Source organism: Erythrolamprus reginae, chromosome 3, assembly GCF_031021105.1.
Source record: "Erythrolamprus reginae isolate rEryReg1 chromosome 3, rEryReg1.hap1, whole genome shotgun sequence".
Lineage (NCBI taxonomy): Eukaryota > Metazoa > Chordata > Lepidosauria > Squamata > Dipsadidae > Erythrolamprus > Erythrolamprus reginae.
In genome coordinates, this window is record NC_091952.1 from 60,057,989 (window position 1) to 60,084,965 (window position 26,977).

The 26,977-nt window shown below is 41.2% G+C and overlaps 1 protein-coding gene across 1 annotated transcript in view; it reads left to right on the plus strand.

Moving 5' to 3' along the window:
* Positions 1-1,750: 1,750 nt before the first annotated feature.
* MAPKAPK2 (MAPK activated protein kinase 2) overlaps positions 1,751-26,977 on the plus strand; it is a 94,338-nt gene continuing 69,111 nt past the window's right edge. The window contains exon 1 of the mRNA XM_070745555.1: positions 1,751-2,436. Within this exon, the coding sequence (XP_070601656.1) occupies positions 2,173-2,436 (264 nt within the window). The 5' untranslated portion in view covers positions 1,751-2,172. The remainder of the gene's footprint in view (positions 2,437-26,977) is intronic.

Here is a 26,977-nt window from a genome sequence, read left to right on the forward strand (position 1 = left end):
GCATATCAGATATCAATACAATCGAGAAAGTCCAAAAATATTTCACAAGAAGAATTCTCCACTCTTTTGCTCGCAACAGACTACCGTATTCCCCCAGATTTAAAATTTTGGGTTTAGATAGTTAGAACTTCATCACTTTTGATCTGAGGTAAATGTAGTTCATAAAATTATTTACCACAATGTCTTCCCTGTCAATGAGTTCTTCAGCTTCAACTGCAACAATACACGAGCACACAACTGATTCAAACTGAAATGTAAACTGCTCCAAACTCGACTGCAGAAAATACGACTTCAGCAACAGAGAGATCAATGCCTTGGGATGCACTGCCTGACTCTATGGTTTCTTCCCCAAACCCCAAAAACTTTAACCATAGACTATCTACAGTCGGCCTCACCCCATTCCTAAGACGTCTGTAAGGGGCGTGCAGTAATGGGCAGCCAATTTTTTTACTGCCACACTGTGGGTGTGGCTTAATGGTCATGTGATCAGGTGGGAGTGGCTTGAACAATCATCATTCAAGTGAACTGTTAAGTCTTTGACTTACAGCCTTACCAGTGTCCCTCGCTGTGGTGACAATTTGCTTCATGTTTCCCACACTCAGCTTCCTGTGTCACCCCCCCCCCCCTCCTCAGGCTGGGTAGCTAGGAGAATGGGTGCTGCCAGAAGCATAAATGCTGCCAGCGCCACTTCCACCCATGCCTTCAGGGGGGAGGTGGCTGCGTGAGGCTGGAGGGAAGCCGGGCAGGAGAGAAGGAAGCTTGTCCGAGACCAGGAAGGAAGGAAGAGGAAAAAAGCAAGGAGCGCAGATGCAGCAGCAGCAGCAGAGAAAAAAAGGAGAGCTGAGCTGAGACCAGTAATCCAGGAGGTGACAGCCGCCGATCAGCTGGAGCTGTGCACACATCTTCATTTTCGCCAGTGGAACTGTGTTCCACCCTGTCCTGCCTGCTGCCCACCCCTGGGGGTGTGCATAAGTGCACCATTGTGCCTACCATCCCTGTTTTATTGTCCTATTGTCTAATTTACCTGTACCTACTTTGCTAATGTTTTTGTTTATACCAATGCCTATTATCTTGTACATGCTTGACAAACAAACAAACAAATAAAAAAATAAAATAGAAATAACCTATGGGTCAGGATTTCTACTTTGCATTTATTGTGCTGATTTTTACATGACTAAACATATAATCGGTCAAAATCAATAGTACAGTACAGTACATTAAATTTTATTTATTTTTTATTTTTATTTATTTGTTTTGTCAAGTATGTATTGGTGGTATACAGAGCTATAATAATATTAGACGATACTAGTAAAAGAGAAACATTAGGACAGGGGGCGGAAGGCACTCTGGTGCATTTATGAACGCTCCTTAAATCTTCAACCTTTCAAAGTTCTTGCTTCTGGACCATGAATAAGAAGTTTCAGTTACTTTAAAAAAAACTTTCCGTCTCACAGCGGTTAATGAAACAATCCATTTTTTCCATAAACTTTTGACGTGATTCAGCTTTTTAAAAAAAAATAAAATAAAAATCTAGACCAGCGTCCTGGTCTCCAGCCAACCTCGCGTCTAGGAGAAGCTGACCAATCAGAAGAAAGTAACCAAATCTCTCAACGCAAAAAAGGACTTTAAATACTTCCTCGACCCGGCCGCCAGCCATAACCTCTCCCCCCCCCCCAAGCTTTGAAGTAGCTCCGCCTGCCTGGTTGAACATCCCGCCTTAGGCTCCGCCCCCCCAGAACGCGGCGCAGCCAGTCAACGCAAGGCTATGACATCAGCGCAGGGAAGCCGACCCGGGGAAGTAACGAGAGCGAAACCTCATAGCGATTCCTTTTCCTGTCTCCGCGCTCGAAAGAGGCAGCGGACCGGCCCCCTGGGATCGGGACTGACCCCAAGAAGCGGCGCGGCTCCTTCCGAAGAGACCCAGAAGGGAGGCCGAGAAGACAATCCTGTATGTTCGGACGGGAGGGAAAGCAACTAACCGCGCCTTTAAGAAGCGAGCGAGGCGGGAAGAAATTTTGAGTTTGGATCCGGCTGGTTTTTTTGTTTTTTGCGCAAACTTCCCCCACTTACGAGCGTGTTAGGGAGGAAAGGAGAGGAAGCGGGAGGCGAGGCAGGGCGAGGCGGGCAGGGTGGAAGCCGCACTTTGGCTTGCGTCCGCTTCGGACCGGAACGATGCTGTCTAACTCTCAGAATCAGAACCCGCAAATACTTTTCCCCAATCCGCCGCCGCCTCCGCCGCCTCCGCCGCAACAACAGCAGCAGTTGGCACAACAACAACAACAGTTCCCCCAGTTCCACCTGAAGTCTGTCCTGCCGATAAAGAAAAACGCCATCACGGATGATTACAGGGTCACCACGCAAGTCCTGGGGCTGGGGATCAATGGGAAAGTTTTGGAAATCTTAAACCGGAAAACCGGGGACAAATTCGCCTTGAAGGTAAGCTTCGTCGAGAGAGATTTTTGAATTTAGGTGCTCTCTTCGCCTTCGCGGTTTATATTTATAAAGATTTTTTTAATTAATATTGATTGTTTCTTCATTGCTTATTTGAACCCTTTGACAATCATTAAGTGTTATACCACATGATTCTTGACAAATGTATCTTTTATGTACGCTGAGAGCATATGCACCAAGACAAATTCCTTGTGGGTCCAATCACACTTGGCCAAGAATTCTATTCCATTCCATTCTATACTATACCGGTCGTTTTAGGCAGGAATCGGGAGTTTTCTATATGTCGATGAAACTTCCCCCACTATAAACTGAAATAAATTGGGCTGGTTCGGATGCGTGGTTCCCTCATTAGACGTTTTGGGCCACTCTGTAAAAGAGGGATTTTACGCGAACTCTCAATCGGTCGATCCCGAGCCGCAAAAGTTTGTTCCGTGTTTAGTGCGTGACGTGTTGTTAGGAAGGCCGGTCGCTGTGGTTGTTGTGGTTTGGAACCCCCGCACGGCCAAGAGTTGTGATCGGAGGCGGTGCTTTGTGGTTTTTTTAGGAGGAGTTCCAACGCTTTTAAGTGTATTCACCAGCGGAAAGTTTTTTTGTGTGTCTCGCCCGGCCTCTTCTTTAGGTGAAAGACTGCGCGAAGATGTAATCAAGTTTCGCGTCCCTTCGAACCGATACTTCCCCATTTGGCATTTGATCGGATAGGAATTCCCCAGAGAGGAGAAATCCCCACATTTGCAGACTCGCCGCCTTTCACGGCAAAAGGGGGTCCGGACACGCGTGGGATTGCATTCGCCTCGCCTCGGAGAACCCCTAACTTAGTTTTGATGACCGGCAGTTTCCTACGTTAGTAGCCGAAGGATCCCCCCCCCCCCCCCTTTACTAGGTAGAGAAAAAGCTGCTCGAATCTCGGTTGGTTCGGTATGGGGGGGGGGGGAGAAAGAGTAGATCGGGAGGCAGATCGGAAGAAGAAAAAAACCCACGATAAAAAGAGAAAGCTTTGCGTGCTTGGCAACTGCCGGTTGAGGGGGCTGCTAAATCCCGCTAGGCCGCTTGAGAAAAACCCAGTGCGGGATCTAAAGTTGGCGTGCCTGATTTAGGAAACGCAATTCCTTTGAGATTTGGACGTCCAGGCCGTAGCGGCTCCTTATGGCGCAGCCGGGACCTGTTTCTCCCCCCCCCCCACCGTCTCTCCTTCCACCCCGCCTCTTTTCCTTCAGGGAAAAGAGTCCCGTTGACTGAAAAATGCCTGGTTTCAGGCGAACGTTTGGCGGGGCGGGGGAATTGAAACGAAATTCACTAGCAACAGTTTTTTTTGCGGTAGGGAAAGAAATGAGAAGAGCGCCGTGGGAAGCACTTTTGCCCGGGGATTGTACTCCTGAGCCGGGACATTGATGCCTCAAAGGGGTGGGGCTTAGAAGAACAACAAAGCAAATTGAGGCTGGGGGAATAAAATGGAGGCTCTTAACCTGTCATCTGAATATTGCCTGGACTGACAATATTCAGTCTTTCCTTTAGACCAGCGGTTCCCAATCATTTTTTGGCCATGCCCCACCTAAGCATCTCTAAAACCCTGAGGCCTCCCCCCCCCATATAATTCTTATTATTCAGAAAATGAACTACTCACACAGAGGCCATTAACTGGGTTTAAACAAGGTTCCAGTTGCCTCCATTAAAAATGAAATTGCACCCCGATGGGACGTGGGCCCCAAGTTGGGAACCAGGGCTTTAGACAGTAAAGTATTTCCTGTATTGTTTAGACCAGTGTTTCCCAACCTTGGCAACTTGAAGATATTTGGACTTCAACTCCCAGAATTCCCCAGCCAGCGAATTCTGGGAGTTGAAGTCCAAATATCTTCAAGTTGCCAAGGTTGGGAAACACTGGTTTAGACAGTATTTCCTTTAGACCAGTGGTTCTCAACCTTTCTAATTCTGTGACCCCTTAATACAGTTTCTCATGTTGTGGTGACCCCCAAGTCTAGTGCCAGTTCTTCCAACAGAGCTTGAAGCTGATTGGCAGAAAGGTCAAAGGGACACTCCCCCCTGTAAACACCTGATTGGGCGGACTGTAAAATATGTTCCAAAGCGCCAGAATAGAAGCTTTAGTTCTTAACACCATGGGAAATTTGTCTTTTCCCAGGGTCTTAGGCGACCCCTGTGAAAGGGTTGCTCAACCCCCAAAGATGTCCGACCCCCAGGTTGAGAACCACTGCTTTAGACTATTTCCTTTTCTATGGTGTGCTGTTTAAAGGAAAGCGTTTGCATGGGGGACAAAGGAAGCGATACAGAGACATGTTGAAAACCTCCTTTGTCCCTCAATATCGACACCAACTCCTGGGAAACCCTGGCACAAGATCGACCAACACAGCGCATGGTGATCCAGCAAGGCTGCCAGACATCTGAGGCCCGAAGAACATTCACTGCAGAAGAGAGGTGGGTACTCTGCAAAGCCAGGGCTGCAAATGCTGTGACAATGGTGCCCGCACATGTCTGCCCAACATGTGGCAGAACATTTTGTGCCCATATAGGCCTTACCAGCCACCTACGGATACATCGTATACAGCCCACAACCCATTAGATGTCCTCTTCGAACATGATGGATGAACATCATTGTCTGGACTGATCACGTGTTTCGGGATATGGACAATGGAAGTCAATTTGAAGGACTCTTGAATTTCCTGCCCCTTCCTCTAAAGGTAGATGCTTCTGCCTACAGTTTCATGTAAGGACATTAAAAGAAATCTCAAGGGGTCCCTCTGATGCTCTCCAGATGTGCTAGGACTGTAATTCCTAGAAGATGCAAAGCCAGCACATCTGTAAGGAACAAGATTGGGACCATCTGTTGCATTGTTTCTGAGCACAGGAAAATTTATCACTTCAAAATAGATAGACCCATAAAAATCCTTCCTTGGTTAGAATGTCATGTGAAAATGAGAGTATCTATGCACATATTTCTTTAAACACATTTGGAGGGTTATTTTCTACAAAATGAGCATTTTAACTACCTTATGTTAAAATGACAACGTGCAAATACTTTTCCATTTTATTAAGCTATTAAGAATTTCAAGTATTTTTGAAAAAAAATATGCTAGCATTCTGATTAATTTCAAAGCAGGGTAATTTGTGAAAACATGCTCGGTTTGTATTTGTTTTTGTTTGCATTTATTTGTGAAACTCTTATATATTTTGGGTTGAGTTTCCAGTGGTATCTCTACTTAAGAACGCCTCTACTTAAGAACTTTTCTAGATAAGAATTGGGTCTTCAAGATTTTTTTGCCTCTTCTTAAGAACCCTTTTCTATTTAAGAACCCGAGCCCGGAAAATTTTCCCAGGAAATTTGACAGCAGCACAAAGGCCCAGCCAGTTTCCTGCCATTCCCCCTTTAATCCTGGTAATCTTGGGCTTTTTTGGGCTGCCAGAGGAGCCTTTCAGTGGCGCTTAAGGAGGCTTTGGCAGTCCAGAGCGAACAAAGCATTTTGTTGCTTCCTGGAGCGTCTGGGTGTGGAAAGGCAAAAGGGGGCGCTTCGCCCCGGCTGAATCAACTTGGCTTCAGCCAAACTGAGGAGTCACCACAGTGAAGGAAAGGCGCCAGGTACCAAGCAAGCAAGCAAGAGAAGAGGGGAGTCCTTCAGCATGGGAAAGAAGAGGAAGCAGGTAGCAGCAGCAACCACCTTTCGGTCAAAGGAGCAGGAGGTTCCCGCCTCTTGCCCGCCTGGGTTTCTCTCTGGCAGAGTGTATTGGGAGGCAGCCTCATGCTGGGTGTATGGAAGGCACGTGCTCCTCCTTGCCGCCTCAGAGTCCCTCTTTTTTTTTAAGCATTCAAGTTTTGGATTTTTTTGATTCACCTTACTTTCTTCCTTCGGCAGCAGCTGTCCTCCTCCTCTTCTTCCTCCTCCTCCTCCCACCCAAAGCTTTTATTTTTTTCCTAATGGGTTTGTACACATTATTTGCTTTTACATTGATTCCTATGTGAAAAATTGCTTCTACTTACAAACTTTTCTACTTAAGAACCTGGTCACGGAATGAATTAAGTTCTTAAGTAGATATACCATTGTATATTGTATAGATGGGAATGAAAGATAAAAAGGAATTGCCTGGAAGATAAGAGAAGTGAAGCTGAGGTTTGGTGCTCTACAATTATAGTCAATCATTTCTAACACAAGGCAGGCAATGGTTCTTACTATGGTTGGAGAACATATCTTCATTCAGGACTGAAAATAACTGGATGGCCTTTTGGCCAGCTTGCCCTTCTCACCTTGGCTTCCTAAACAATTTTGCAAAACCTTGGAAGTTACTGCTCCACAATAAAATTAAAAGGCAAATGATTGTTATTTTTGTAAACAGAAGCTTGCTGAATGAAGAAGCGATGACTGATAAAGTCTTGAAAAAGTAGATAGAAGTATTATATAGATAGAAGTATTAGGAACCCTTCCTTCCACCCTCCCTCTTCTTTTTTGTGCCTTTGAATCAGTGTTAATTCCTGGTAATCACTGGGACAAGTCCCTGAAATTTTCTCTGCAAAGTTTCTTGGAAATAATTTGCCCTTGTCTTCTTCCTAGGACTGAAAGAGAGTGACTGGCCCAAAGTCACTCAGCTGGCTTTGTGCCCAAGTTCACAATAGGTAGACAGCTAAGAACTATTTCAGAAAAAAATATAATCAAGATTCAAATACATTTTATTTCAAATTCTGTCTTATTTTTCTGCATAGATTTAGTATATTAATGCATTTGTGAAGTATCACAGCCATGATATTTTCTTCTGTAAAGTACAAATTAAAACTATTTTATAGGCAAGAATATAAAATAAGATTATATATTACAATGAAAGAGAAGTAAATATTTGTGGTCTCCTAATTATTGGTTTGAATTATTCATATGCAACATTGTTGATTTTCGGTAGTAAATTTCAAGTATTCACAACTTTTATATAGGTGTGCATAATTTTATGCTAATTTTATATGCATATTAAGGTTTGTAAGGATCTGCTTAGAAATAGATATTCGTACTGCAATTTGTTTCAGATTTTTGCTTCAGTTGTCTTTTATTTATTTTTCAGTTTAAAAGTGTCTCTGCGGGATGTCATTTATCATATATTCATGAGAGAGTGATGTTGGTTTGAATGATTATTAACTATTACTGGATATGTCTTTGTGATCCTTCTTCAGGATCAACCAACAAAAACTTTCTGACAAAACTTGAGCCACATAATGTTAGTGCAAAATTGAGTTAAAATTCATTCATGTTCCTTCATGCTAAGTCTCATATAATAAGTACTTTGAAACAAGATCATATTAACTTTAAAAAAGGAAATCCTCATTTTGGGAGAAGAGCATTTGACAGGTTTGTGTAAGTGTCAAGTCAGGTTGACTGGCTGTGACTATATGTCAAAAATTCACTCCATTTTAGAAACATAGAAACATAGAAGATTGACGGCAGAAAAAGACCTCATGGTCCATCTAGTCTGCCCTTATACTATTTCCTGTGTTTTATCTTAGGATGGATATATGTTTATCCCAGGCATGTTTAAATTCAGTTACTGGGGATTTACCAACCACGTCTGCTGGAAGTTTGTTCCAAGGATCTACTACTCTTTCAGTGAAATAATATTTCCTCACATTGCTTTTGATCTTTCCCCCAAACGTTGCTTTTGATCTTCCCCCAAACGTTGATTTTAATGGGATACGCATGCATAGCAGGGCTTCCATTGCACCTGCCATTTTGATTTTTTTAAAGCCATTGCAGATACTTCTGTTGAGGGGTTGAAATAATATTTACTGAAAATAATTGTGATTTATAGATATCTCTCTCACCTGAAGGCACCTACTTATCTGTAATACAGTATATTCTTTAATACATAAGCTTGGCTTTCAATATTGTTAAGCATCACTCAACCCTTTTTGGAAAAACTCACTTGTTTTGAAATGGCTTTAGGAATGCAGTTGAAGTTCTTAGGTAAGATGGATGCCAGTTTCAGAAGAGTAGAACATAAATTTGCTCCTACACATTAGCTGTTCGGGAATGCTATAGATTATCCTGTTAATTGCAATGCTAAAAAACAAGAAGTCTCCCTTCTGTTGCAATTAAATCTTACTTCTCTTTTTGTTACAAACATCTGTTTTAAAAACAACTAAAGAAAACCAATATGGCCATTTCAAAGAGAGAACTGTCAGTTTCCTCCATCACAATATGTCTGTAGTATAAATGTCAAAGCCATAAAGAGAGAGAATAAACATTCTCAACTAGCTGAATGGCAGATTCCTGCCTTTTGCTTGAGAACACGCATACTGTATCTATCACTGTTATTATGTCTGACACACTCTAATGCTTATTTTCCTTCTTAAGCTGTAAATGAGTAGGCTCAACCACTGCTTTGACAGCAGAGTGTTAATCAGTTTGGCAGTTGCTTCCACTCTCTAAATTGTATGTTTCCAATACTCCTGTGGGTGGAATAATCCAAAGAATAAGGATAACTGCTGAAGAGGAATCCTGCTCCTTCTTCACCATTGCCATCTTACATTCAAGTATGAGGTTAGATAAGGGTCCTGGTCTCCAAGATCCACCCATAGTGCCAACAGCAGATCACAAAGTTGCAGGCATGGGTGGAATTCAGCTTCAGCTCTTTAATCAGTTGGAGCAATTAAAGTGACATTTGTAGTCCAGGAATAAGACATTTAGTGTGAATGGTAAATTGCAGGATGTTCCTTTATTGTTAAAACTGGAGTGTTTTTTGAGGGAGTTTTACTGATATGCATGGTCTCTCGCGGTCATGTGACATCCATAATATGGCAGAAACAATGAAAACTATACAAATTGTATCACACATGTAGTGATACCATGATGCATATAGCTGTACTGGAGTCAGGTGGCACCGAGATGGAAATAAAGAAATAAACATAAAGCACATAATGTTTGTATAAATTGTCTGTGTTAACATGAGACATCATATTTTTGCAAGTTCTCTGGCCAAATATTGTGCCAGGTGAAACTGTTTCTGTTACATCTTTCCAAACATAATCTAGACATTTTGCGTTTAACACCCATATATATTTTTCCTGGCAAATGAACATATTAGCATTTTATTGTGTTTGGAATATTCAGAGAGCTTCATCTGTATTGTTGTTTCTAAAATTTATCAACAAAGGTACATGCATGTTGATAATAACATTATTGAATTGTCTTCAAGAATATTTCCATGCACACAGATAATTCTAAGCCTTCTTTTTCTTAGAGGAAGTTATTTGTTTAGCGACCACAGTAGGGACTGACAACTTGGTCACTAAGTAATTGCTTATTTAGGCAATCTCTTCATTCTGCAAGGGAGGGAGGGGAACAGATCAGAGGCACAGGGCAACACATTCTAACTGACTGCAATGATAGATGCAAGAAAGAGAGAGGAGGGGGAGGAAGAGAGTGTCATATATGTGCACCTTGGTAACACAGTTATTTTTTTTCCAACACTCAACTTGAACAAACAACTTCAGATGGTTGCTTTATGAGGCAATAAGGAAGGTCTATAGACTTATGCTGGAGGAGAAAATTGAGAGACAGCAGTTTGCCTCCCTATGATCACTGTTCTCTGTTCATACTTGTCCTATGTTGAGACTTCACTTGGGCTTTATATTTCATTATGGTATGGCAACCACAAATATTCTGATTTTCCCTTGGACAGCTATTTTGTAAAATTGTTGCAACTGCTACTTCTAAATTTAATATTTCATTGGCACTTTTCCATAATTGCTTTGTTACTGTGTTTTTTTTTTTAAATGCCCTGGGGAATGAATTTAAGTAAGCTTTTGAATGGGTCAAAAGTTAGTTCAAACTTGAGCGCAACTTTGTCGCTTCTGGATTATTCAGAATGGTCAAGTTAAAGGGCAGTTTTATTCTTTGAAAACAACTTGTTTGTTTACCTTTATGCTTCATTTTACTGGCGATGGATGAAGGGGCCATGTAGGTGAATATAGAAATACACTGCTTACAAACAGGCATTATCTGCCTGTCTGTAACAAAAGGAAGTAATTTGGCAGTGTCAACACAAAAGAACTGAACAAATCAGATACCAGGAAATTATTGCAACAGGATTTGCTATGTTTCTGTTGATGCCATAAGGGTTAAGAAGGAACTAACTGTTAACCGGAGCTAAAAATTGAAATTTTATGTTTAAGTTATGAAACACATACTGCTCATCTGAGGTTTTCTATAACGTTTTTAATATTTTTAATATTTTTTCAGTACAATTTGTCTCCTATATGGTTTCCTCAGTTGCCATAATCTCACAGCTGTTGCTATTTAACTAAGGTTGTAAAAGAATTGAAATTGAAGAAATTTGGAAAACCCAGCTGGGGAAATTTGCTCTGAAAAGAATATGATCATTTCTGGAGGAATGATATGGAATATGGAAAATATTAAGGGAAATTATATTGTCCCCATATTTTCTCATATTTGCATATTGAGTCTTTGGAGAGGGACGGTATATAAATCCAATAAATAAATAAATAAAATATCATTTTCAATCAAAATCTGACTTATTTGTGTTTAAAGTAGAGGTTCTCAAACAGGGATTGCCATGGAACATTATGAGCAATTTGAGAGGGATAACCTATAGAATATAAATAGTTCACAATAGCAATAAGACACATACCGCTTCAGTGATTTTACAACCCTCTCTAAGCTGTTTACAGAATCAGCATATTGCCTCCAACAATCTGGGTCCTCATTTTGCCCACCTGAGAAGGATGGAAGGCCGAGTCAATCTTGAGCTGGTGGTGAGATTTGAACTGCTGAATTATAGCTAGCAGTCAGCTGAGTAGCCTGCAGTGCTTCACTCTAACCACTGTGCCACTCCTGCTCAACAATGTTGGTTGTGGAATGGAAAATAAATGTTCATTTTTAAATTTAACATATATGTTATATTTCAGTGTCTCATTTCTTTGATACATTGTTTATCCGTAGAATACTGTATAGCAAACAATTTAAATCTTAAATTCAAAATATGTTTATGATTTATTGACCTTATGTCCTTTTCACAGTACATGTCTTTGTTGTTCCGAGTAGGTGCTCAGATTTCTTTTTTAGAGTAAAAAAATGATTTACTGCTCAAAAAAATAAATAAAGGGAACACTCAAATAGCACATCCTAGATCTGAATGAATGAAATATTCTCATTGAATACTTTGTTCTGTACAAAGTTGAATGTGCACAACAGCGCATCAGTGTAATTGATGGTCAATCAGTGTTGCTTCCTAAGTGGACAGTTTGATTTCACAGAAGTTTGATTTACATGGAATTATATTGTGCTGTTTAAATGTTCCCTTTATTTTTTTGAGCAGTGTATAATAGACAATTGATTGACAATCAATTTCACATGCTGTTGTGCACATTCAACTTTGTACAGAAAAAAGTATTCAATGAGAATATTTCATTCACTCAGATCTAGGATATGTTAATTGAATGTTCCCTTTATTTTTGGATTTTACTAGTCAGATTTTTCTATCATCTAATCTTCCAAGTAAACCAGTGATGGGTTGCTCCCGGTTCGGATTGGTTCTTAGAACTGGTGGTGGCAGTGGGTGGCTCTGCCCACCGGCTGGGGACACTTCTGTGCATGCGCAAAAATGTCACACACAAGCATGAACCAGTAGCACAAAGTTCAGAACCCACTACTGAAGTAAACACTATGCTAGAGATGGTGCTTAGATTTATATAGGAATTTGTCTCAAGTGAAGGAAATAGTTATACAATAACAGTATAGTCCATCTGAGTGATGGTTTCAATTTCATTTTATTAGGTTGAAAGGAAAATGCTGTATCATTTCCACAATGTTCTTTGCATCCACTATGTGAAAATCATATAAAATATATAGGACTGAAATACTTACCTATTATGATCATTACATTCAGTGAGAAAGATCCTAGACAGAGAATGTGATTTCTTGCACCTCTTGTGATAATGCCTTTTACCTCCTGTTTTCCTCAGGCAGTATAGCATACAAGATGTTCTAGCTAGAGTATTACAGAACTTTTCATATGGAATGAGGTTTTTTTTTAAAATTGCTTTGAACCCTATGAATTCAATCCCTGCATTATAAGAATAAAAAAAAATACATTTGCCCAAGTATATCTTCTAATGCTCTCTATATTTCTCCAAATACTGCCTCAAATTTGAAGTTTGATTGATGGGTTTTTGCTAGCCTTTCTATTTTTTTATTTTGTTATGATTTTTATTTTTATTTGCTTTTATCTGATGAAACACCAGCATTTTCTCTCTTTCCTAGTTGTTATTCATTGAAGGAAGACATTTAAATTTTGCTGTTTAGCATTTCAGAGACCTTTCTGGAGAACAATATTTTTGGAAGAAGAAAACTAATTACTAAGGGCCCTGTTTCCTGTTTGTATTACTAACTGGTGAAGCACCTCAGCTTCTATGTATATTAATTTTGGATGTTTTTATTGTTTTAAAATGTTATTAGTGTCTTAATATTTAATATAGTTTTTCGATTGTAATGTACTCAGAGTCATTGACTGAGATGGGTTTCTGTAGAAAATTAATGAATGAACTGTAAAGCAATGCAAAATGGATTGCTTTACATGGCCTCCTGGTAATTTTTCCCAGTTCTGTAACTTTTTAAAATATTACTCTTAACCTGAGAAACAAGTGCTGTTCAGTGATGATTTTTTTTGTTCATATTCGGTTTTAATAAGTAGTAAACCTTTTTTGTAAAGCACAATGTCATTTGTTTTTGTAAAAAATCCTACAACATCATTGTATTCCTTGTTTACCCTTGGACACTCCCTTTATAGCTTCTCTGATCAAATTTTCCTTTTTGATCATCCAGAATAATGAATCTCAAATGATTATTAAACATTTGATTAGTTCAGGGGTTTTTGTCTGACTTTTTAAAATTATGTTTGGATTTTGCCTAGATGTGTTCAGCAGCCTCATATATGTGGGCAAATGTATTATTTTTGATTCTTATGCAAGGCAGACATTGAATTTATAGGTTCATAGGTTCAATGAATTCATATTATCTTCTTCCAAATCTTTTATTTAACAATCTACCAATTTTGGAATACATATTCAATATATGAGTTACATATGTGTGGAAAATAATTTTACAAACTGTTTACATTGTTTCTAACCATTATTTATCTGAATACTACTGAATATAGAGAGAGGAGGACAACCTGTGGTCTAGGGGTTAAAGCTACTGCCTTATAGGCAGACTCCCCAGGTTCAAATCCCAGTAAGGATATGGCTAACTGATGAGAGCAAAATAGCTTGAAATAGATCTATACTAATCTCCCTTCCTTTTCATTATCAGCAAAAACATGTTATACACACACACAAACAAACACACAGTCCTTCGGGATTGGGCAGCATAGAAGTCGAATTAATAAATAAATAATAAATGTATGTATGTATGTATTTATGTTTCGGATACTTGTATGTTGCTTTAATAATCTAAACTCTATGTGGTTCACAGTTAAAAACCCAAAGCAAAAGGTTAACTGTAGAGATGCCTGTATTCACCTCACCTCTAATTGTCCCAAGATGGGACTCAAAATTATACTCAATAATTGTAAATATCTGGAAAAAGTGCATTTCGCAGGGGGAGGGCAGGGCAGGAGATATGGGGAAAATATAATTGGAAAATGCTATACTACTTTATTCTTTGATTTTTACACAGTCTATAATATTTCTAGTGAAAAAGAGTGGAATAGATTTTGACCTCCTCTCCCCCCTTATACTTGATAGTTTGGGTTTCAATCACTTTTTGCTACATGTCTACAGCTGTGATTCTAAAGATAGCCTATTGCATTGTTGTAGGATCTCCTTTCCTTGGCATCATAGTGACTCTATCTATCTATCTTATCTATCTATCTATCTATCTATCTATCTATCTATCTATCTATCTATCTATCTATCTATCTATCTATCTATCATCTGGGAACTGAGATATCCTTTCCCCCTAGGCCTATACAATTTATACATGGTATGTTTGTGTGTGTGCTTGTTTGGTTTTTAATAAGATTTTTTAAAATTATTTTAAATATTAGATTTATTACATGCTGTTTTTATTATTGTTGTTAGCCGCCCCGAGTCTACGGAGAGGGGCGGCATATAAATCTAATACATAAAATAAATAAATAAATAAATATATCTATCTATAATTTATTTATATTTATATATTATTTATTATTTGCAGGCAGCAGTAATGACTTGCTGTGACTCCACAGGACTTACTGACTAGGTTTGATTTGAAAAACTTGCATAAATGCTGCCATAACTATCTTAAGAGTGGAAAGTTATTCTGATCGAATAAGCATGTAAATAGAAGAATAGTGACTTTGGATAGCAAGGAACTGGAATGCTCTAGCACAGGGCAGATTGGAAATCATGAAAGAACCTGAAACTATTCATTAATCTTTTTTTTAAAAAGTGGGGGAATCAGCTACCTAATTTGATAGATTTATTATGTATGTTTGTATGTTGATACAACCTGGGGGGTAAACATTATAAAAATATGAAAATACCGTATTTTTCGCTCTATAAGACGCACCTGCTGATAAGACGCACCTAGATTTTAGAGGAGGAAAATAGAAAAAAAATATTTTGAGCCAAAAAGGGGAGAGGAAGAGAGGAAGGAGTGAAAGAAGGGAGTGAGGGAGGAAAGAAGGGAGGAAGGAAAAGGAAAGCAAGAAATGGAGGGAGGAAAGGAAGGAAGGAAAGAAAGAAAGAAAGAAAGAAAGAAAGAGGGAAGGAACAGGAACAGAGGAAGGAAGCAAGGAAACTTATGAAAGGGGAGAGTAAGAGAGGAAGGACTGAAGGGAGGGAGGGAGGGAAGAAGGTAGGAAGGAGAAAGAAAAGAAGAAATAGAGGAAGGGAAGGTAAAAGAGAGAAAGAAAAAGAGCAAGAAAGAAAGCAAGAAAGAGAGAAAGAAAATGAAAGAGAAATAAAAATAGAGAGGGGGAATGAAAGAAATGGAAGGAGGGAAGGAAGGAGAGAAAGCAAGAGAAAGAAAGAAAGCAAGAGAAAGAAAAAAGAATGAAAGAGCAAGAGAGAAAAAGAAAGAAAGAAAGAAAGAAAGAAAGGCAACTTCAAAGAAAGGCTCACTGAGCATCTCTCACTCTCTCTCTTTCTATCCCTCTTTCTTTCTTTCTCTTCCTTTCTCTCTCTCCTCTTCCTTTATCTCCTCTCTCTCCCTCCCTCTCTTTCTCTCCCCCCTCTCTCCCCCTTTCCCTCTCTCTTTCTCTCTCTCCTCTCTTGCTATCTCTCCCCCTCTCCCTCTCTCTTTCTCTCCCCCCTTTCCCTCTCTCTTTCTCTCTCTCCCTCTCTTGCTAGCTCTCCCCCCTCTCCCACTCTCTTTCTCCCTCTCCCTCTCTCTCCCCCTCTCTCTTTCTCTCTCTCCCCCCCTTTCTCTCCCTCTCTCTTTCTCACTATCTTGCTGTCTGTTGCTCTCACTCACTCTCGTTCTCCGTTCTTCTTAGCGGTGACGCGCGCACGCCCTGCCCGCCTCACCTTTGCCGAGAGCTCTCAGCAAGGGGGTTGTAGGAGAGGCGGGGCCGGCGGCAAAGGTGATATTCAATGTCGGGGGAGAACGGGTGGTTGCACGCGTTCCCTATCTCCCTGCTAGCCCACTCGGAATATTCAAAATAAGAAAAACCTTCGCCGGCAAAGGCTTTTCTTATTTTGAATATTCCGAGTGGGCTAGCAGGGAGATAGGGAACGCGCCAGCCGCCCGTGCGCCCCCGACATTGAATATCGCCTTCGCCGGCCTCCGCTGACAAAAGCCTTTGCCGGCATTTCCTCTCGGCACAGCGGCGGGCGGAGAGAAGGAAGGGGGGGCAGCGGCGTCCCTCCTGGCCTTGGCGGGCCGCCCGACCCTCCCCACCTCCTGCAAACGCGGCGGGCGGCGGGGGGAGAGCGAGGAGCCGGTTCCGGCGGGCGCGGGGCTTGGCTGGCTGGCTGGCGTGGGGAGCGCCGCTGGTGGTGAGGAGGGAGACCCTCCTCCGGGAGGGAGGGGGCCAGGCAGCAGCTAGCCAGCCAGCGGGATGGCGCTTCGGAGTTCGCAGCCTCCCCCCCCCCCCCACCCTGCCTGCATCTTCGCTCCATAAGACGAGGCTGATTTTTCTTCCTACTTTGGGAGGAAAAAAACTGCGTCTTATGGAGCGAAAAATACGGGTACTCATGATAAGTTTAAAGTAATTAAAATAAGCTAAGCACATTTTGTTGATAGATCAGCCTTGACTAATGCTGTCCTACCCACTTATTGCTATTGGAATATAAAATGCAAAATCAGCTGGTTGGAATAAGTAGATGTAATTTGTCCATATATGGGGGTATTTAATTAAGTGAAACCTTCCTACCTTTGGGGCACTCCAGATACATTAAGCTGTAAATGCTGGCAGAAGAATAATGGGAATGCATTTTAGCACATTTGGGACTGATTCTGTCATTTGAAAGTGGTGATTAAACATTGTGGCGGCTACAGTAATTGGCCTGATTTGATTTCAGAAAAAGTCAAGCAGAATTGAATCTGGGTAGTTTTTGGATGGAAGGTCACCAGAAAATGTGAGAAACCATTTCTGTGTTGTTGCCAAGACTAAGGACCAAGAGTCAGCTTCTGGGAGTCTTTATTTCAGGTCATATAACTGCTTCACCCTGTGCTGCTTTGTGTAGTGCAGTCTAATGACCAATCACTATCCTGGGTCTAGAAAGCTTACAACTTCAATGCCTTAAACATGATCTCTAAGTATTGCCCACAAGATCATATGCTGCAACGTTCTGCCTGTCAATGACTACTTCAGCTTCAACCACAACAACAGAAGAGCACACAACAGATACAAGCTTAATATTAACCGCTCCAAATTGGACTAAAAAATACGACTTTAGTAATCGAGTTGTCGAAGCGTGGAACTCATTACCGGACTCCGTAGTATCTTCCCCTGACCCCCAACATTTTACCCTTAGGTTATCCACAGTTGACCTCTCCAGATTCCTAAGAGGTCAGTAAGGGGCGTGCATAAGTGCACTAGCATGCCTCCCGTCCCCTGTCCTATTGTCTCTCCTATATCTCCTATATCAAATCTACTATTCTTCTATTCTAATCTTCTTATACTACTCTCATAATATCCTTCTATTCTCTAATTGATATATTCTATTCCTAAATTTTCACTTCTATTCGTTCTCTAATATATTTTACTCGAGTATAACCTCTATAACCTTCATTGTGTATTATTGTGTATTGGACAAAATAAAAATAAATAAATAAGAAAGTAAGTAATCTAAAGTTTGAATTGAGTCTTCTAGTGTTGATCATTTCTAATTAATTAATCAACTTCGGTATGAAATATGGTAGTTATATTGATTGTTTTAAATCCTAAAAGGTGGTATAAGCAAGTGTTGATAATAATCTGAAAAACCTTTGGAATGTAAAGTCTTACTTTATGTGATGGAATGTTATCTGGATTCCTAGGAAGGAGGGAGGGCATTCCATAGAAGGAAGAGACAATGCAGTTTACATAGTTTCTGTGAGAGAAAGGATGAAGAAGACTTCTTCTTAATAGTTCCCAGAATGTATGCTTTATGGTGCAAGTTAGTCTTCTTTGCTTTGACAAGATTTCTGTCAGTAATAGTAATAGTAATAGTAATAATAATAATAATAATAATAATAATAATAATAATAATAATAATTATTATTATTATTATTATTATTATTAGATTTGTATGCCGCCCCTCTCCGAAAACTCAGGGCGGCTCACAACAGTAATAAAAAACAGCATAACAATGGGACAAATCTAATAATAAAAATATATAAAACCCCCAACAATTTAAAAACTATACAGCACATACATACCAAACATAAAATATAAAATCATGGAGAAGATATCTTAGTTCCCCCATGCCTGGCGATACAGGTGGGTCTTGAGTAACTTGCAAAAGACAAGGAGGGTGGGGGCCGTTCTAATCTCTGGGGGGAGTTGATTCCAGAGGGCGGGGGCCGCCACAGAGAAGGCTCTTCCCCTGGGGCCCGCCAAACGACATTGTTTGGTCGACGGGACCCAGAGAAGGCCAACTCTGTGGGACCTTATTGGCCACTGGGATTCGTGTGGTAGAAGGCGGTTCCAGAGATATTCTGGTCCAATACCATATAGGTCATTACCAACACTTTGAATTGTGACTGGAAACTGATCAGCAGCCAGTGCAGGCCATGGAGTGTAGATGAAGAACAATAAAGAAATCTGTTTAGTGTGATCTCAGCACCTCCTTCTTGGTGTTTGGAGCCTGATATTTTATTTGGTGATCCCGCAGTCTTAAATTGAGATCCAGTGATAATTACTGCAATTATATGTTATTATTCTCCCATGCATAGAGAGCAAGGCTTAGTAAGTATTTCAGTACCACAAACATAAGTAAGAGCAGAGTTGATACATTTGCCTAGTAAAGGATAAATTAAACCATGTCCATGTTATTGTAACACTGTATCAGTACGTTAATAAGCCACATAAAGTACTCATTCTCAATGGTGAAAGAGAAATGGGTTTTCTTTCTTCTTTTTCAGTTTTGCAACGCCTGACCCTTTTGAAATCTGATTACTAAGAAATAACTCTTCTCAGAACTGAAAAATTCCTGGGTAATATCTCCCGGACAAATTCATGATGCCTGATTAAAGCAGTTATTTGGAAAAAGAAGTTGCTTTCTGTTAAAATGAGTTTTGTTGTATTAAATAGACTCACTAACCTCCCTTATAATGGTTCTGAGAATTCATTTATCCTCCCATTTTATAATGTAATAGAATATAATATTTGATATAATAGCTGCCCAGACTCTTCCTGCAAACCTATTTTAAACTGTTGAAAATTTATTTATTAATCATTTATTTATTTATTAATCAAATTTGTATGCCATCCCTCTCCGCAGACTCGGGGCGGCTAACAACAGTAATAAAACAATATTAAAAAATCTGATATTTAAGTTAATTTTAAAAAGAAACCCCAATTTAAGAGACCAATCATACATACAGACATACCATGCATAAATTTTTTATAAGCCTAGGGGAAGGGATGTTATGTTATGTTGTTATGTCCAGGGACATGCCTTTTGTGGAATACAGGGAGTTGAAGTCCACTCATCTTAAAGTTATCAAGATTCAGAAATACTTGACTAAATCATAGGTTTCAACTGCCAGGAAATGTAAGCTTTGGTCTACCAGAATCTAGCAAACTGATGAAGTGCACATGTTTGAAAGCTGCCAATATTACTCAATAGAGAACCACATGCTAATCAATGTAAAGCAGGCAAAATGGAAGAGACTGAAAAGGGTTCAGAACCTCCTGGTGTGTCCTTATGTAAACAAGTAGAAATGAGTAATTTTTCTGGACAATTTGCCAGTGTAAGACTTCTAATTTCTAAATGAAACAGATTTAGTTCAGTGATCCCCCCCTCCCCAAACAGTATTTCCCCCTTCTGTTTTGTGATTATCCAGTTTAAAGCACAGTTGAAGGCTTCAGTCAGATTAATTTCCCAAAAGGATATAGTTTTGTAGAAACTTGCCTGCATACATATTATCGGTCAAGAAGAATAAATCCAAAATATTGGTGAATTGTGATTAGTCATGAGATAAGTAACGAAAGTGTAAGGAAAGTCTTCTGTATCTGAGCAACAACTGTAGTAGTCATACGATCCATGCTAAATGTGATTTAAGTGCAAGACAGAATGGAAACTTCACTGTAATATGTCTCCATTTAGTTTCCTTTTCTAAGATCTATTCTGATAAAAGTTTATATCTTTATTTGCTGTTGCAAAAGCTTGTTTTTGTAATTGGCAAGATGTTTCCAGATAATTTAGCCAGAGGTGGGTTCCTACGGGTTCGGACTGGTTCTATAAAATCATTAGTAACTTGGAGGTCTGGGCTGCTAGAACCGGCAGCGACCCATGCGGTGCCACGCCCCTGAGCGTGGCAGAGAGAGAACATTGTAAGTTGACATGTCATGTCACCACATTGACTTATAACATCAATTCTGGCATCCCCAGTTGCTGTCAATAGACAACTCCTGCATGATCACAGTGTCCTGTGGTGGTGTGTGGTCCCTTCCTCATTGACTTTGCTTTGTGGAAGCCAGCAGTGAAGGTTGCAAAGGATGAGCCAATGGTGATGAGAGCGTGACCATCTTCATTGTGAACCAGTTGCCAAGCACCTGAATCATGTGAGAGTGGGAACGTTGGATGAGTAGACTTTAAGTGAAGAATACAAGTATCTCATTCTCCTCTCTGACAAATCACTGGTAGCATTTGTTTCCTAAGTCCATGCTCTGCTGTATTTTGCTGGCATTCACTTTCCATGCAATACAGGCCTGCCAGTAATCAGCAAATTAGGATGTCTCCTTGAAATTACCAGGACGTTAAAACCAGCGTTTGGAGATGAGTAAAGCATATGACGAAGCCAATCTAGAGCCATGTGGCTTTCCAGCAATGCTTGCCAACATTAGCAGTTGTATAATTATCCAGATGACATCATTAGAGTGAATTTATGACTCAGCAACTTTTGCTGACGGTATGCCTGCTTATAATCATGCTTAAAGAATCCAGAATATTGGACTGGCTTTGTAGAGCCATTAGAATATATACACACACGCTATGCCAATAGGGACATACAGCTGGATTTCCTTTAGAAGGACTTGCTTTGTCTGTTGCCTAGTTCAGTGTTTTTCAACCAGTGTGCCGCGGAACATGGTCAGATGTGCCATGAGAGGGGAGAGAGAAAGAGAGAGAGAAAGAGAACGAAAGCAAGAGAGAGAGAGAGAACAAAAGCAAGAGACAAAGAGAAAGAAAGAAAGTGAAAGAGAGAAAGAAAGCAAGAGAGAGAGAGAAAGAAAGAAAGAGAAAGAAAGAAAGAGAAAGAGAGAAAGAAAGAAAGCAAGAGAGAGAAAAAGAAAGCAAGAGAAAGAGAGAGAGAGAGAAAGCAAGCAAGAGAGAGAGAGGGGGGAGAGAGAAAGAAAGCAAGAGAGAGAGAGTGAGAGAGAAAGAAAGCAAAAGAGAGAGAAAGAGAGAGAGAGAGAAGGGAGAGAGAAATGAGAGAAGAAAGGGTAGAAAAAAGAGAAATGAGAAAATGATTGAGGCAGAGAATGAGAGGAAAGAGAGAGAAACAAAAGAGAGAGAGAAGTTACTCTTGATTTAAAGCATATGATAAAAAGCACCCAAAGAATAAGAGAGGAAAACTCCCCAGCCCTCACTTGTTTCAAGAGTGTTCAATGGTTCAAGAATGTGTATATATTCTCACACACACACACACAAGGGGGGGGGGAATAATATATATAATATGTACTGTCTTAGTGTGTCATTTTGTGTCATTTCGGTTGGTAGTGTGCCCCAGGATTTTGTAAATGTAAAAAATGTACCGCGGCTCAAAAAAGGATGAAAATCACTGGTCTAGTTCATTCCATTACATAGCAGAACTTTGATCTGTTAAATCTGTGCAATCTGAGCCTGGGCCAGCCTTGATTCTATTTTAGAATCTTCTAATATGATATTGGATAGGCTGTATATCTTCCTTTCAACACGAAACAAGGAAAATCAGAATGACTGCTGGATAATCTGGAGTGGCAGGATAATTGCCAATTGGTTTAGTAAAGTTCATTCTGAAGGACAACACATTCTGGTACAGGACATTAAAGAGGTTGCCTTTGTGGCTTTCCTAGATTCGGGCTCTAGAATACAAACCATTTCCTGTTTTCATTCTCAGTAAAGTGCTTGAGGTTCAATAATTTAAAAATATCTTTTCTGCTGCTAATTTAATCAGAGTATTCCATTCTTCCAACCATGAAAAATCTAATACTATGAGTTTGGACAAATGCTTCTCTTCAATAGCTTTTTTTGAATGGGTGTAGAGATCCTTGTGTGACCTCATATTTGTCTGTGTATTTTAGAAATAAATAAATAGATCCCAATATTTTGATAAGGGGAATGATTTTAATACATCTTTTGTGGCCATAAAAGTAAGTTATCTTCACCTGTTCAAAGTTAGCATGTTATTAGCCTATAAAGCAAAATAAATGTTAAATATGAAATTTAGCTCTACTAAAGTTATAGTTTCAGAATTGCCCTGTCACTAAGGTAGATTTCCTCTGTTCAATCCCTTTTTGCATGCTGTCTCTCTACTATATTTATCTATGGAGCTTGGACGCTGTCAGGCACTCCCGATTTAATGTTCCTCAATGCCATAGAATGAAGGTCGAAGGCCCTTTGTGGAAATCATCCAGTTTGTTTCAGCAGTGAATTATGATCACGTGCCTGGCTTCAGGCTACTGCCAGATGATCAGGGCTACTGCTAACCTTGAATGCAGTTCCTTAGTTGGTATTCTAATATTTTACTACTTGCTTTTGCTGACAGTGATCTTGTATTGTAGTGGTGTTCTTAGAACTTTCTCTTGGGCATGTATGCTGACATCACCACATTCTTGGCTGCTCGTTTCTTTAATGCTTCATTAGCTTTGCTAATCATTCACCATTGCTGTAATGATATACTCCCTGATTAAACATATGATTAAGAAAAACAGATGTCCCTTCTCCCAACTCATACCATTAAATCACGTTTTTGATTGTAACAAGAAAACCTAAATTTGCAAGCATCTCTTCATTGTTTCAACCAGTTTTGGAAGCACTGATATATCTCTCGCTCTCTGTCATCTGACTTAAATGAGGCAATATCCTGATTGTGAAAGCCTCCTCAAACCGTTCAGGTTGGTTCTTCTTGGTTTTATTTTAGGCAGCCCTGTTTTTAATTCTATGAAACTTTTGAGTAGAGATTTAAAATGCAAGTTACGGTTTGTTTTAATATAGAAACATAGAAGACTGACGGCAGAAAAAGACCTCATGGTCCATCTAGTCTGCCCTTATCCTATTTCCTGTATTTTTATCTTACAATGGATATATGTTTATCCCAGGCATGTTTAAATTCAGTTACTGTGGATTTACCAACCACGTCTGCTGGAAGTTTGTTCCAAGGATCTACTACTCTTTCAGTGAAATAATATTTTCTCACGTTGCTTTTGATCTTTCTTCCAACTAACTTCAGATTGTGTCCCCTTGTTCTTGTGTTCACTTTCCTATTAAAAACACTTGGGATTTTCTTCGATTTTAAGATATATAATCTTGGTTAAAACATTATTTACCACGATAATGTTTTAGCTGTTTGAATTTTTATGTCACCCTGCAAGCTCTTTTTCCTTTTCACCACTCTGAAAAAAAATAAAGCCATACTTCAGAATGGAGCACAAGCTCACAGTAGCCCTCAAAATATTTCCTATATGAGCCGTGGTGGCACAATGGTTAGAAGGCAAGCTACCTCTGCTGCCAACAGTTCATCAGTTCAAATCTCACTGGCTTAAGGTTGATTCAGACATCCATCGTTCCAAGGTCAATAAAATGAGGAGCCAAATTGTTGGGGGCAATAATGCTGCCTCTCTAAACCATCGAGAGAGGGCTGTAAATCACCATGAAGTGGTATATACGGTAAGTCTAAGTGCCATTGCCATTGCTATATCCCTTGGGCTGGGTGGACTGGCAGAAATTGCAATAGGCAACTACATACATGGTAGGTCAAGAAACATAAACATGTAAAATAATACTCTATCAAAACAACCACAAAATGGAATGGTGAACCTTATGAACAAAACAATATATGAATATACAGTGATCCCTCGATTTTCGCGATCTCGATCTTCGCGAAACGCTATATCGCGATTTTTCAAAAAATATTAATTAAAAATATTTTCCCACCCGATGACGTCACTCTCTTCCTTTCTCATCTTTCTTTCTCTCTCTCTTTCTCTATCTTGCTTCTTCCTCTCTCACACTCTCTTCCTCCCTCTCTCATCTCTTTCTTTCCTTCTCTCTCTTTCTCTATCTCTCCCCCTCTTGCTCTCGAGCGGCGGGCGGGCAGCAGCGAGGAGCCGAAGATCGGGCTTTCCCCTTTGCGTGGGCGGCGGGGAAGACCCAGGGAAGGTTCCTTCGGCCGCCCAGCAGCTGATCTGCTTGGCAGTGCCGCAGTAGCGAGGAGCCGAAGATCGGGGTTTCCCCTTTGCGTGGGCAGCGCAACCTTCCCTGGGTCTTCCCCGCTGCCCACGCAAAGGGGAAACCCCGATCTTCGGCTCCTCGCTGCAGTACATCACTCTACCTGGTGCGCCACCCCAGCTCATATTGCTGTAAGAATTCAGAGCCTTGCCTTTCATACACTTGATTATCCTCAAGCCTTGGATAGGTGATGAGCAAACTGAGCTGCTCAGAATGGCCAATGAGGGCAAATAGATACGAGTATGATAATTAGTTTGTTGGGTTTTTCAGTTTATATCTGATTGCATTCAACAACATTGACAACAGCTTGTTATAAATAGTCTTAAATGTTATGACTGTGGCATGGACTTCAACCCCTATCATAGAGAGAGTATCTTTGTCATCTTCTCCTTTGTAATAGGATGGTAATTTTAATTTGCAGCATGTTCTTAGCAGAGTTTGGATTTTTTCCTAGTGGAGTTCCTAGATAAGTGGCCTTAATTAAGATAGTAATATTTTCATAAATCTATACCAGATGCCTTTACTTTTACAAGTATAGAGAGAAGCTATGAAAGTTGTTGTCCTTGTTAACATTGTAAATTGAGGAACAGTTGATATTTAGTGATCACTGTATAAATATTATGTAGCTTTGGTACATGCCTCATGGTTGCCTAAGAACAAAACAAACAAAACAATCTTGATTTTAGCCTTGCTAGTTTTAAAATCTTTATTTTTTAATGGCTTGCATTGGCTGCTGATCAGTTTCCGGTCACAATTCAAAGTGTTGGTCATGACCTTTAAAGCCCTACATGGCAATGGACCAGATTACCTCCGGAACCGCCTGCTACCGCACGAATCCCAGCGACCGATAAGGTCCCACAGAGTTGGCCTTCTCCGGGTCCCATCGACCAAACAATGTCGTTTGGCAGGCCCCAGGGGAAGAGCCTTCTCTGTGGCGGCCCTGGCCCTCTGGAACCAACTCCCCCCAGAGATTAGAACTGCCCCCACCCTCCCTGTCTTTCATAAACTACTCAAGACTCATTTATACCGCCAGGCATGGGGGAGTTGAGATAGCCCTTCCCCCTAGGCCATTACAAGTTATGCATGGTATGTTTGTGTGTATGTTTGGTTTTATAATAGGGAGTTTTAGTTGTTTTTTATTATTGGATTGTACATGTTGTGTTTATTATTGTTGTTAGCTGCCCCGAGTCTGCGGAGAGGGGCAGCATACAAATCCAATAAATTATTATTAATTATTATTATTATTAATTATTATTACGGTATATTCTTTCAGAACTGCCAGAAATAGGCTTTCCTAGCAATTAATAAATTACAAAAACTAGAAAACAATATCATCAATGCAAAGGTCAGACCTCTGTGCTGGAATTGAAAACTTGTGGGCAGACATCTCAAATCTCCTGCGCTATAGCGCACAACTCATGTTAGAGGGAACACTGATGCTAACTACAGTGATCCCCCGCTCGTTGCGAGGGTTCCGTTCCAGGACCCCCCGCAACGAGCGGGTTTTCACGAAGTAGCGCTGCGGAAGTAAAAACACCATCTGCGCATGTGCAGATGGTGTTTTAAACTTCCGCAGCGCTAGCGAGGAGCCGAAGATTGGGGGGTGGCGCGGCTCTTTTAAAACATCGCCGCCGACATGGGGGGCTCGCTAGCACCCCCCCGAACCCCCAACCCGGGTTTGGGGGGGTGCTAGCAAGCCCCCCATGTCGGCGGCGATGTTTTAAAAGAGCCGCGCCGCCCCCAATCTTCGGCTCCTCAGCGGCGAGCGAGCGAGCGAAGCCAAGCCGGCAGCAATGTCGCCGCCGCTGCAGCCAACGCGCGCTACGATCTTCCGGGCCAGCCAGGCTCAGTGACGGAAGGCAGCCGCTTGGCCCGGGATGCTGGGCCGAGAGGAGCCGGGCTTGATCCGCTGAGCCTGGCTGGCCCGGAAGATCGTAGCGCGCGTTGGCTGCAGCGGCGAGCGAAGCCAAGCCGGCAGCAATGTCGCCGCCGCTGCAGCCAACGCGCGCTACGATCTTCCGGGCCAGCCAGGCTCAGCGGATCAAGCCCGGCTCCTCTCGGCCCAGCATCCCGGGCCAAGCGGCTGCCTTCCGTCACTGAGCCTGGCTGGCCCGGAAGATCGTAGCGCGCGTTGGCTGCAGCGGCGGCGACATTGCTGCCGGCTTGGCTTCGCTCGCCGCTGCAGCCAACGCGCGCTACGATCTTCCGGGCCAGCCAGGCTCAGTCACGGAAGGCAGCTGCTTGGCCCGGGATGCTGGACCGAAAGGAGCCGGGCTTGAAGATCGCAGCGCGCGTTGGCTGCGGTGGCGAGGGCTTGCGATGGAGGGTGGAGGAAGCGGCCATGGGAGGGCGAGCTGCCTCAGGGAGGAGGATCGGGCGGGACCAGGTGGGGGCTGGAATTTCTCCGCCAGGGCGAAGGGCGGGCGAGCGGCGAAGGGCGGGCGAGCGGGTGCTGGGGAGGGCTTC